We start from the raw sequence: 12,975 nt of genomic DNA on the forward strand, positions 1-12,975 counted from the left end.
ATGCAAAACCTTGACATCAACTCCAACCAGATAGAGATATGTAACTAATAAGCACAGGTGTAGGGTAAAAATCCAAAAGGAAATATGAGATCAGAATTAAGATATTGATCTGAATGCAGTTGCCAGGGATTTGAAAGTGAGTTTATTGTGCAATTGCAAAGTCTGTGAATGAATCTTGGTAGCAAAGAATCATAGAAAAATAGAATAGAAAGAAACCTCAGGAGGTCACCTAGTCTAGCTTCTGGCTGAACCAAGACCATCCCTGACAGGTTTTTGTCTAACCTGTTCCTAAAAGCATCCCGTGATGGGGATTCCACAACCTTCCTTGGAAGCCTATTCCAGTTCTTAACTAACTTTATTGTTAGAAAGACTTTACTAATATCTAATCTAAATCTCCCTGGCTGAAGAATTACTTCTTGTCCTACTTCCACTGGACATGATGAACAATTGATCACTGTCCTCTTTATAACAACCTTTAAGATATTTGAAGACTGTTAGTAGGTCCCCACTCAGTCTTCTCTTCTCAAGACTAAACATGCCCAGGTTTTTTCCTCATAAATCAAGTTTTCTAAACCTTTTATCTTTTTTGTTGATCTCCTCAGGGCTCTCTCCAATTTGTCCACATCTTTCCTAAAGTGGGGTGCCCTGAAATAGACACACTACGCTACTGAGGGCTCACCAGGGCAAAGAAGAGTGGGACAATTGCTTACATAAAACACTCCTGTTAATAAACCCCAGAATGGTATTAGTCTTTTTGACACTGCACCCCATTGTTGGCTCATATTCAAGACTGTGATCCACTGTAACACCTACATTCTTTTCAGCAATACTACCACCTTTCCACCTCCTTTTGTAATGGTACATTTGATTTTTCCTTCCTAAGTGTAATACTTTGCACCCGTCTTTATTAAATTTCATCTTGTTGATTTCAGACCAATTCTCTAATTTGTCAAGGTCCTATTTCAATTCTAATCCTGTCCTTAACAGTGCTTGGACCCCTCCCAGCTTGGTGTCATCTGCACATTTTATAAGCATATTCTCCACTCCATTATCCAAGTCATTAATGAAAATGTTTAAAAGTTTGAAATCTCACGACAGACCCCTGCAGCGCCCCACTAGATATACCCTTCCAGTTTGACAGCAAACCATGGATAACTACTCTTTGAATATGGTTTTTCAACCAATTGTACTGCCTTATAAAGATTTCATCTAGACCACATTTCTCTAGTTTGCTTATGAGAATGTCATCTGGGACTGTGTCAAAAGCCTTACTAAAATCACTATATATCTCATCTACTGCTTCCCCCACCCACTTAGTCAGTAAATTGTCAAAGATGGAAGTAAGGTTGAGGATTATCAGGGTGCCCCTTATTGAGAGTCATTTTTTACCCACTGCCTCCAATGAAAGGGAGTCTTGATGGTGCTTAACTGGGTATCAACTCCCTGATGCCACCAGTCTACTTTCCAGCCAAAACATTTCCTCAGGGCTATGCCAGCCCTTACTTTGTCTTGCACGTTAATAATAGGTACAGCCCAGTCCCAAAGCCTCTTTGACGCATTCCCCTGTGATATCCAGGCCCATAACTGACTACTCACAGAAACTATCCCCAAGGTGACAGAGTACAAACTGTTTTGTTTGATTCAACTGAGCTCCTACATAACATCACATCACATATATATCAGGAAAACAATCATAAGTTTATTATCTAAGATTAAGATGTAAGAGATAGTAAGGATAATGGAAACAGAAAAGTTACCTATAAAACAAAATCAATACCCACTTTCTAAAGACCAACCTTAACAGATTAATCCTAAATCTAAAAGCAGTCTTATCTCACCTAAATGTTCTTTACCGTGCTTCCAACAAAGGCATGCTGTGATCCTGTTTTTATTAATGTAGTCACACTGTCTGATTACTTCCTCTGGTGCAGGACAAAAGGGTGTCTTCTGCCTTTTCTTTATATCCCCCAAAATTTATTGTTACCAGAGTTAGGACGACACCATTCCCACAGTTTATTCCCTGTTATGCTGACTTCATGTTGACTTCACATCCTCATGTTGACTTAGTATGCAAAGAGGGCTTCCATTGTACTGGCTCACAGTGCTTAATTTACATGTGAATTGAGGCAGACAGGTAAATACATCCTTTGTCTGGCAGAAAGGTGTGTCAACCTTGCCTTGATTCAGACTTTTTTAGTTTTTATCGTGAATTAAAGTCTAACCTTTCTCCCAGATTTTGTATGTAAAAACAATAGTATTCAAAATTGAGCTGCTAAGTAACAAAATACAAAGGGGAAGTTATGAGTATCTGTCTTTAAAACAGGAACTGTCCCTCCCAGGGCACAGCAGAGTGAATGTATGATTTATGTATCCCTATAATTTCAGTTCCAGCTTTACATTTTTTAAATTGTTTTTGAGACACAACATTTTATGATGGCTGAGATAATGCCTGTGGATTGACCCATGACCTCAAATGTCTCAAAAGATCTATGAACTTACTGGCTGAAGGTATATTTTTGGATTGTGGACTTTCCAAGCCCAAAGGAATAGATGTTCTTCTTTTGTACAAAGGTGACCTTATCGGACCCCATTTGGTGATGCCAGTGACTTTGAAAGAGAAATGTCCCTTTCTGATTTACCAAGAAGTTCCTGAGAGGAACTCCAAGGTAGAGGAACTAGCCAGGTCACCATCTTCAAAACAGATGGAAAGAAAGAGGTTTTTGTTACTGCTGCTGGCTTACTTCTGGCCTGTTTGTTTGCAATGGCTGCTGCTGTGGCCATTGGTTGCTAGCATCTGGCCACAACCTGGCACCATGACTGACAAAGAGGATTATGCTTCCTCCATCCTCCCAGCTGGCCACTGAGGGAGCACTTGAGAAATGTGAAACATGTAAGATTCAGCTGACATCCAGCAAGTCCAACAGAATTAAACTGCTAATCTTTTCAAACACATATCAGCTTCATGAAGCTGAATGAAATCATATAGGTCACAACAACCATCCTGCATAGGTATCAACCTTTTGAGTTTTGTTCTGCTAACCAATCATTATTAGTAGAGGGATGCCTCTACCCCAGCACTCTTGCATTTGATTTTAACTCCAGCAGATGGCTGGTCATGTGTGTATACGCTGGAGTGTGGGTGACTAAAACCCACAGAACTTATATGAGAACAGCATCTATAGAATAATTCCTCAGATATGTCAAATAGTCCTAGGTTAAACAATCTTGCTGTCTAAAAGACCATACATGGAGATATTTCATGGAGAAGGTGTTGTATGTTTAATCCTGAGAAATCACACAGAATACAGTATGCACAATAAATAGTGGGGTTTAGTGGTGGAAAGTTTGAATCAGACTATGTTTCAAAATAACTATGTTAATTTACAATTAAGATTCACAAGATATTGATCAAGTATTTGAAAAAATCATATCTTAATATAAACATGATTAAAAAGACTCAAGTACTAAAAGGTTAGAAAGTGACATATTAACATATAAAAAAACTGTTGACATGTCTGTTACTCAAATATTGTAATTAAAAAGAAAACCCAGAACTGTCCATGTGTTCTGCAAATATTAGAGTCAACAATAACTAATATAAAATGGTATCCCATTTATTTCACTGTTTGGTGAAATGTGTGGTGTTTTGAGATATTATATTTCTGAATATAACACACACTATATATAACAGATGAAAAGTATCAGACTTTTGAAACACTTAAGAAAAATCCTTCCCTCTTCTTAGAGTGATCACAACAATTTTCACATGTAATCAGGACTAGCATCTCAATTAATTCCAATATTACAGTAAGTGGTATTGAGGTGATTTGCCAGTTTCATGCAAAAGAGCATTGTATGTAATGTTGAGGTGTTTGAAGGCAATATAAATCTACAGCCAGATTCATCAGTATGCTCGTTTGCTCATGCTGTTTGTGCTGTTATGGTAACTTAAAGCATCTGTAAACCCATTTTAGCTGGCAAGTTAAACCATGTTTATAGCTCCTTTGCACTTCTGGTGTGATCCAAAGTAGTCAGAGTGTACTGGTGAATCTGGCCCCTAATCTTTTCCAGATTATAGAAATAAATCAAGTCAAGAACGATCTAATAGACAGTATTATTTACAATTGTAATTATGAATTTTTTTAAAAATTGCTAATTCCTTACAAGAACTACCATTGTGTAATTTTACAGTACTATACAGAAAAATCAGTGTCTGTGCTCTACATGCATCTCATTTATATACATCTCAAATACATTAAAATAATTATACCTTAATGAACTTGAGACATACATGGGAGATCAGAGTGGAGAAGAGTTGCACAAAGAGTCAGTAGTTTTTTAATTACAACAACATCAAAGGATGTGAATTTGCAATTGCAGTATTTTAAAATCTAACATAATCTCTACCGGATGCCATAGAAAATGAGCAGATGGAGTTTGAGACTTACATATTTTATGTAGGTTTCAAAGCCACAGAGGAGATCTTATTAAAAAACTTTGGGACTGTGCAGTCATGTCAATATGAGGAAAAGATTGACAGTGAAGATGATTATCATCCTGGACGTGGACCTTATACCTAATCCAACTGTCTGTATTCCTTATATTTCTGATTTCAAGTACACTTCATTTCGTTTATTGTCGTAGTGTCTCCTTATTAAAAACATATTAAACCTAACTTTAAAATTATTATGTACTTCTGAAGAGAAATAGCAGTTTTTTTAACAAGCTGTTTTCTTACCTGATTAAGTTTCCTCCATAGGTTGAGCACAGGAGAAAGCTCATTTGACCAGATTTCTCTGTCAAATTTGCAGCCAGCCGTTACTGACCTGCTCAGGATCCGAAGCTGTGAAATGACCTGAGAAATGAGATGAAGAGGAAGGCAATACATATGTAAATCTTGAACAGGATTAGAAATAAGGTAAATAAACAGAAAGTAATGTCCTCCTTTATAAAAATAAAACACAAAAGCAAATGAAGTGAAATTTGTCTATAGACTACAATTTTGTGTACAACTAATTTTTAATATTGTGATGTAAACCAAACACATGTAATCCCAAGACCCAGTTATGCTAATTATTTGACCCCTGTTCATTAAAAAAAATATCTTGCACTTTCTTTACCTCTGTCACATTCCTAGTGTCCAGTTATAACTTATACACTAATGAGGTTTGTAATTAATTAAAACCTTTTTTTCCCCTAAAATGTAAAACAAAGTACAAAATTCTGTCCTTATCAGAGCTCTGTTTGTGCAAATGAAGGCATAATTTGATCCAAAATATATACATTACCTCTCAGGTATGCAGAACTATGAAGGGACATGAAATCAGTTAAAACTTGTTTATTCTTATTTCCCAGTGGAACTCTCTTGTTTATTTAGCTACCAATGCCTGCTCAAACTATTTTCCATTTATTTCAGGGAAAGACACATATAAAAACGTTTATGATAATATGGATGATGAACTGGAGTTATAATTTAGCACAGGAATAATTTAACAGGGCACTGGGAAATTCAGCATTGGTGCTTCCGTGTTTGTAAATATCCCGGTTGAACAGTTGGCCCCATTGAAGCCAATGGCAGAACACCCAGGGATGTCAGTGGGGCCATTATTTCACCATACATGTGCAGGATTCTTCACTTCTAAAGCCCAACTGTTGAATTGCATTTAAACATAATCTTCAATGGCAATGCAGTATGGCACTGACACTGCTCTTAAGGTAACAGTCTTGCTGAATAAGCGATCTTCTGTTGATATGACTTGCAAGATATGTTGGTTTAGATGGTTAATTCCTTTATTGTTTTCAGATCATGTGATTTTTGTTTTGCTTGACTTCAAAGAACTAAAGTTTGTAATGTAAAATACATTAATCTTTCAGAAAGACTGGACAATTTCATTTTTAAGCATTCAGAATCATGCACTTGAAGTCAAGTTGTTTCTGCATTTTTGATTGATTTTCTAATCTTGAAAAATGTGTGATGATGCAGTGTTTCATTTTCTTTTGTTTCCCTGATAAATTACTTTCATTTGCTTTGGCTGAAACAAAAAACAGCATCTAATTTATCAGCCTTGCTACAGGATGAGGAATCACTGACTGCTAGAGCACGGAAGTGTTATTTTAACTTTTGTAATATTTACTATAATTTACTCTCTCTTTAAATTTGCCAAACATGACAGAAAATGAATAAGAACTTCAGAGAAACATATACAAAGTGGAAAGGCTTCATCTTATGCTTTTAATTAGGCTAAAGAGACTTCCAATTTTTGTGAAAAATTCACTACTTTATTTAATGTTAATGTTTTATTTCCTCAAAAAATGTTAAAGAAAAGTTTGCTTTTATATTCCATAAGCTAAGTCAAAATAATGTGTTATCCTTTCGGACTGTACAGTAGAGAATTTAAGTGAGGAAAATTTTGTTTTTGTTTCATTATCACTTTGATAAGGAATTGTAACAACAAAAATTCAAAGTTCTAAGTAACACTATTAACTGACAAGTGTCAAAGTATGTTACAATAAAATACATTTGTCTATATACTCCATTTTGCTGTAGAAAGAGGACTTCCACTCAAGCACAGTGGTCTGCCTGTGAGAAGCCCACTGAAGTGCTGGGGTCTTACTTCTTGCCTACATTTAATATTTAGGATAAATGGCTTGTTTAAATTTATCTGAAAAAGTACAGATTTGAAAATCACCAGTTTGTTCTTAATGGCCTTTTTACAATGAAATTATGAAAATGTTTTCAAATTCAATAAGTATGTACCTAACCAAGAAAAAATTATTATTTCATTAAAGATTCTTGAATATTATCTGTTCCTGTTTTTCAGCACTTCTATCTTCACCGGAATTCCCCATTTTTGCTAATTTGCTTCCTGAACTCTGACTAGAGATTATTTTATTCTGCTATTGTGACTTCCATTTAAACCATTCTCTATTCTTCAAACACCAACGCCATTAAAAGATGCTTTGGAATGTTTGGTTAATTTTATTATAACAGAAAAGATTCTTGTTTTAGTCAGCCAAACTGATTTTTTCTGACTATAATCTTTTGTTCATATTGTGTTTACCATGTGTGTTAAAGTTGCTCATCTTCATTCTGAACACATACAAACATTCTGATAGTTCATAAGGTACATAAACATAATTTTGTGCCTTCCAGCTATAATTTGTTCTAGCTATAATTCTATTTTCTGTAATTTGTTTTTGGATGGCTATCTCAGATTATGTGTAATGAACTAAAAAAGATTTCTCTCAAATTCACTTTTAAACTGACAATTCAGTAGGTAGCACTTCATATGAGCATTGCATACCTTTTCTTTAAAATTGCATAGACGTATGTGATTGTTTTGTTAATATGTAGGATTGAAAAAATAATTCTTTTTATTGTAGTTCAAATAATGCGATTGGTATAAATGTTCAGCTCCAACTATGGGGGGGGGGGGGGGAATCTGTTACTAACCTGTTCTGTAACTGTTGTTCTTCAAACACACATGTTCTGTGTTGCACATGTTCACAGTGGTCCCTGAGAATGGATATGGAAGGGTGGCGGTGATGGGGTAGAAATAAACGTAAGTGTGTATCCCAATGTCACTATGCTTACGACCCAGTGGACTGTAGTGAAATGGGTCTAAGAATTTAGCAAATGGGAAAAGCTGTTGAAAAAAATGTGTAGGAGAAGCTGACAAACTGCTAAACTGTCCTTGATGAGAATGTCAAACTGACTGGTATTCCCAGGCTATCTGGATGAGTTTTCCAATGGATGAAAAAGGAGGCAGAGATGGTCTCCTCCTGTAACTATTCCCTTTCCTCCCTTTGGTCCTGCTGGAGAGGCATCGAGGAAACATAATGGTGGGATCACTGTGATTGAAACTGCAACTTCTTTTGGAGAGGAGTGTAAATACCCAAAGACTTCAGCATAGCCCTAGGCTATAAAGCTTGACTTTGGTCTGCTGCAAAAAAGTGTCAGTCCCTCAAAAGAGAGACCCTGAATGATCTGCTGAACCTTCTGAGGAAGACTTGATGATTGGAGCCATGAACAACTATGCAATGTAATGGCCAATGCCATGGGTCTGGCAGCAGAAGCTTCAGCATCCAATACAGCAAGAAACAAGGTCCTAGCTACCATATTTCCCTCATTCACCAGTGCAAGAAACTCTTGTCTGGACTCCTCTGGAAGCAATGTTTGCTGATTAGAAATATGGAGTTGTCATCCACCTGAAGAATAAACTTTTCTCTCAAGAAAATCGAGCTTCTTCGCAACTTTTGATTTTGGGGTAGATGCCTGCTGACCCTGGTGCTCTCTTTCGTTAAGAGCTGAAACCCCCAGGACCCTGGGATGGGTATGCGTATAAAAATGTTCAAACTCCTGTGAGGGAATATAATACCTCCATTCAGTCCTTTTAGCTGTGGGATGCAGGGAAGATAGCGTTTGCCACCATTCTTTTGTGGCCATGACACATAAGAATCAACTTCCAATTCAGACAAACCCAAGTCATCTGAGTAGAGAGATGCGATGCCTGGGAGTGATGACAGGAGGCAGGAGAAGCTGGCATTGGCAATATCATAGCCAGTTTGCCTCTAGACGGCATTGTATGAGAGGGGACCAGACTGTCCAGAGGTGCCCACATTACCGGGTGCTGAACTCTAGTAGCTGGTAAGTCTGAGTGGTGAGAGTGTCCACTGGTACTGGAAGAGACATCTCCTGAACCTCCCGCAAAGCTGGCACTGAAAGACTGAGCAGATCACACGCTGTGGCATCTGTCTCAGGTATTGATGGCGCCAAGAGATTCTGCTGCTGCTGCTCCTGACCCTCAGAGGATGTCACCTCTGAACAGGATGGAGCTCACTCAGATGTCAATCTCAATGGCACTACCAGCACCAGAGCTGACAACCCATCTGCCATGCTATCTGCACCAGGGAGTGTCTCGGCACTGAGCACACTCTAACCTGCTCCCCAGTTTGTTTACTTTATGTTGGTGCTGGGGACTTTGATCTCCTGGACAATGAGTCCCTCGATGCAGTCTAATGGAGTTTCTTCCTCAGTACTGAGAAGGAGACTGGTGCCGAGACTCTGCCATGTCAAAAGGAGTGCTTCTAACCAAAGTAGGGATACTCAGTGTCTGTCCCAAGTGGGAAGGTTGTGATGGTGGTTGCAGGGCTGACTCCATATGAAGGTGCTTTAGTCTGACTTTCTTGCCCTTTGTAGTTCTTGGCATAAAATCCCTGCAGATTTGGCACCTGTTCTTGATGTGAGCTTCCCCAAAGCACTTCAGGCATCTGGAATGTGGGTCACTGGCAAGTATCAGCTTCTTGCATCCATCACAAGGTTTGAAACCTGGGGACCAAGGCATGCTCTGTTACTGAGCACTGGTTCCCAGAACTAGTGAGAACTGAAGTGTACACTAAGTACACTAGTAAATAAAGGAAATCCATTAGTAAAATACTAAACTAAGACTATGAACTATTAAAGAGTACTAACTATATACAATAGAAAAAAATTAAGAAAAAGGGAAACACTTGCAGCAGTAAAGTAGCACACTCTCATAACTGGTAAGAAGGAACTGAGGAGGGACGGGGGGCAGCTCTGCCCTTTACACCATCACTGGGCAGCAGAGCACGCATGTGCTGCCCTGACAGATATCGCTAAGAGAAAAATCTGATGCTAGTGCACTGGGCATGCACACAGGTAAAGTAGAATGGACATGTGCAATCACTCAAAGAAGAACTAATGCTATGAGTGTCCAATGTCTGCATGGTCAAGCATTAAAAGGTGGTGGAAGCACTTTCCTATTGTATTATTCACTGCAGTCCAGTTGCAATTTTTTTATTATAAAATTTGGTTGCTGAGTTTATCATGGAAAGCATATTTGAAAACATTGTTTTTATTTATTGTTAATTAAAACAGTTACTTCTGTTTGTGTGTTATGTATTTTACTGAAGTGCTTGTGAAAACAGATATTATAATACTCTTTTCAAAGGACACTATAATACTCCTTTCTCTTAGTCCTTGAACTAAGCAGAGAAATTATATTTTTTACTCCACTGATTGTTCTGCACTGAAATGGGGCTTTGGTAATAATGTATATAATAAATAAGTTAGGATCTAAGTGGCACCCTGATTAGTTGAAGAGGCTTGTAACACACGTAGGTTCCATTCAGTAAAGCTTCCCAGTTCAAGACAGATCTTAAGCACATACTTAATAGGGATAGACTTAAGCCCATGTTTAAATGCTTTCCTGAACTAAAGCCATAATGAATATCCCTGCCAGGGCTATAAAAGCCTCTTTACTATTTAGGCCACTACTGCAATCACAACTTATATAAAGTATTTATAAAAACAGTAAAAATTAAGAATATCAGTGATAAATGAAATTCCTTACCATAATTTTAAACAGCTACCACTCCATAACTGTCTATCTTTTTCACTTCCTCCGCAGCCCTCCCTCAGGGTGTCTTCATTGCAAATTTAGCCCAGGCTCTCACCTGGGTGTTGGCCCTAACCCCGCTCCTGTCCACACTCAAAAACCTCTCACCCAAGTTTAGTGGACTCTTCAACCAAGGTAAGTTAGCTTGGGGATGTGAGTTAGAGTCTGGGTTCTATTTTCACTTGGGCTCGTAACCTGTTCTGCAGTGCAGACACAGGATAAATCACTCAAGTCTGAGAGTGCGCAAGTGCTTTCCCACAATTCCCTGTTTGCCCAGAAGGACAGATAAGTTCCTTCACCATTCACTAAGAAAAATCAGAGCAGCTCAGCTTACAGCAGCACAAATAATCAGGGATATGTCCCCCAGAATTCCTAATGACACACAGTAAGGTCCAGTAAGTTGAGAAGGGCTTTGTAATATGGCTGCTCACATCCGGGCTATGCTAACCTCAGTGCAGATCACCTGGGCTTACTCTGCAGGCATACCAAAGTAACCTCAGTGGGGCTATCAAGAGTGAGCTGGGGAAACTGAGGTGCTCAGTAGGTCTGTGGCTTAAATGTATCTAAAAATGAACTGGATGCATTTCCAGTCTCCACAATTTACTGGCAGTAGCAAAACATCAACAAATAAATGATGAAACTCGAAGATCACTTGTTCTTTCAATTCATCCTCCTGATGATTAGCTAAGGGGCTGGGGGACTGCAGTGATAGCTTCCATTCTGAAACACTACTTATACTGATCTGCTAAGCTTAGGGAGTGCAGTGGCAGCTCATTATTTGAAGCCCTTCTCAGGCTAATGCAGGAGGGCGGGGGGAAGAGAAGAGAGCGATAAGAAAAAGGAGAGGAACAGAAAGAAAGGGAAATAAGTGATGAGGGAAGAGAGTAATGAGGAAAACACCTTTATACACCAACAAGGATTTTAATTAAGTAGCCTGTTCAACAGCTACTGAAAAAGAGCAAAGGGTAAAAAAATAAATTAGAGGGTACATATTTAGGTTTCATAATTACATTTAGAAATACACAATTAAGAAAAATATGTAAGGATAAAATCAGACATAAGAATGGACTGAAGTTCTCCGTAAGCAGACTAGCCTGTCCTCAATAAATCACACTGCACCTGAGTTACTGCTTAAGATCACCTCAAAGAGAGTTTGATTTTACTTTCCAGGAACAACATCAAATATTAATCTCATCCTAAACTTCCTTTCCAAACTTGAATGTACCCAGGGTTCCCTCCCAGAACATACTCTGCTCTAACTCCCTTCGCTCTGGTTCAAAGAGACACTCTCATTTGCTTTATATCCTTGTCATATCTATGTGGTTGCCAAGTCATCTTATAAACAGATGCAAACCCTGCCCTGCTTATTTCTTGAAGTTTTTGCAGGTTTCTTTTTGTCCAATCATGTTTGTTTTGGGCAGGTGTTATGGCAACCCTATATAAACAGTGCTTTAGCTCCTAGGAGCAGGGACTGAGGGACCATTTCTACACCTATTGAATTACAAAATTCTCCACTGACTACTGTTCCAGGGTGGTGCGGCCAGTCTCTACCAAAATATTATATTCTCCCTATGTCTGGATTAAACAAGAAGAGATTACCTCAACAGATATAAGAAGAACGTTAATCCACAGCAGTACATTTTCTAAGTGTTACATCGAGTTTACCTAAGTGACCCATTGACTTTATTGGCTGTTCTATTTCTACAATGCCATGCAATGCACATCTGTAATTTACACTTAAGCATTAGAAAAAAACCCAGATAATTAAAATGAATTGAAATATAAACTGACTGAAACTTATCTACAAAATAATGTTATGTTGAGTGACTGCCTCTTGATGGAAAGCTGCACAATCTGCAGCAATTAATCACAAATGAAATTCTAATTATTAAAAAAAGATTTATAACCCCATCACAGAAATCAAATAATTTTGCCCAAGATGACGAGTAATTTTTCTTTTAGAACATATGAGTCTGCTGAAGTTGTTCTTTGAATGACTTAGGGATAGACCATAAAACTATGTATAATGTATACCATGGTAACAAAGAAGTGTTTATCTGGAAGTGTTTATCTAACATGGTATCCTTCTAGTCAAATGCCCTGTATCCCACAAAACTAAATTTCCTAGAAGTGGATCCAACATTATGCTACTTCTATATTCAGTTGAGCAGCATCTCTTACGTACCCTGTGTTGTATGGAGGGCTCCAGATTTGGGCAGGTTTTTCCTGCAGCTCTGCACTCAATCAGAGCAACTCCACATTGTGTTAAGCCTCTTGCTCTCCTTCTTCCCTTTCTTTTAAAAGGAGCAAAGAGAGGCCTTTGAGAGTGTGACATCTTCTGCATCAATCCCTCCAAAAACAAAATCCACTTATCCAAACATCAGCCCCAAGTTGATGATATAAGAGAAAGTTACTTACTTTATAGTAACTTTTATGTGTGTGGTCCCTGGGCATACAATTGCACTCTATGTGCCTGGAGAACTTTGAAAGCAGTGTCTGTTGGTCCACATGTGTTCTGGCTCACCTCGTGCCTTTGACCAAGGAGATAAAGGGTGGG

The 12,975-nt window shown here is 38.2% G+C and overlaps 1 protein-coding gene across 3 annotated transcripts in view; it reads right to left on the bottom strand.

Annotated features, from left to right (window-relative positions):
* DYNC2H1 (dynein cytoplasmic 2 heavy chain 1) overlaps nucleotides 1-12,975 on the bottom strand; it is a 410,146-nt gene that overhangs the window by 118,625 nt on the left and 278,546 nt on the right. For all 3 annotated transcript variants that reach the window (XR_010923568.1, XM_067567730.1, XM_067567720.1), the window contains exon 83: nucleotides 4,739-4,855. Coding sequence is in view for 2 of the 3 variants with exons in the window: in XM_067567730.1 (XP_067423831.1) it covers nucleotides 4,739-4,855 (117 nt within the window). In the remaining variant the exon portion in view is untranslated. The remainder of the gene's footprint in view (nucleotides 1-4,738; nucleotides 4,856-12,975) is intronic.

Source organism: Emydura macquarii, unplaced genomic scaffold, assembly GCF_026122565.2.
Source record: "Emydura macquarii macquarii isolate MOO-44397 ecotype Brisbane River unplaced genomic scaffold, CSIRO-AGI_Emac_v2 contig_318, whole genome shotgun sequence".
Classification (NCBI taxonomy): Eukaryota; Metazoa; Chordata; order Testudines; family Chelidae; genus Emydura; species Emydura macquarii.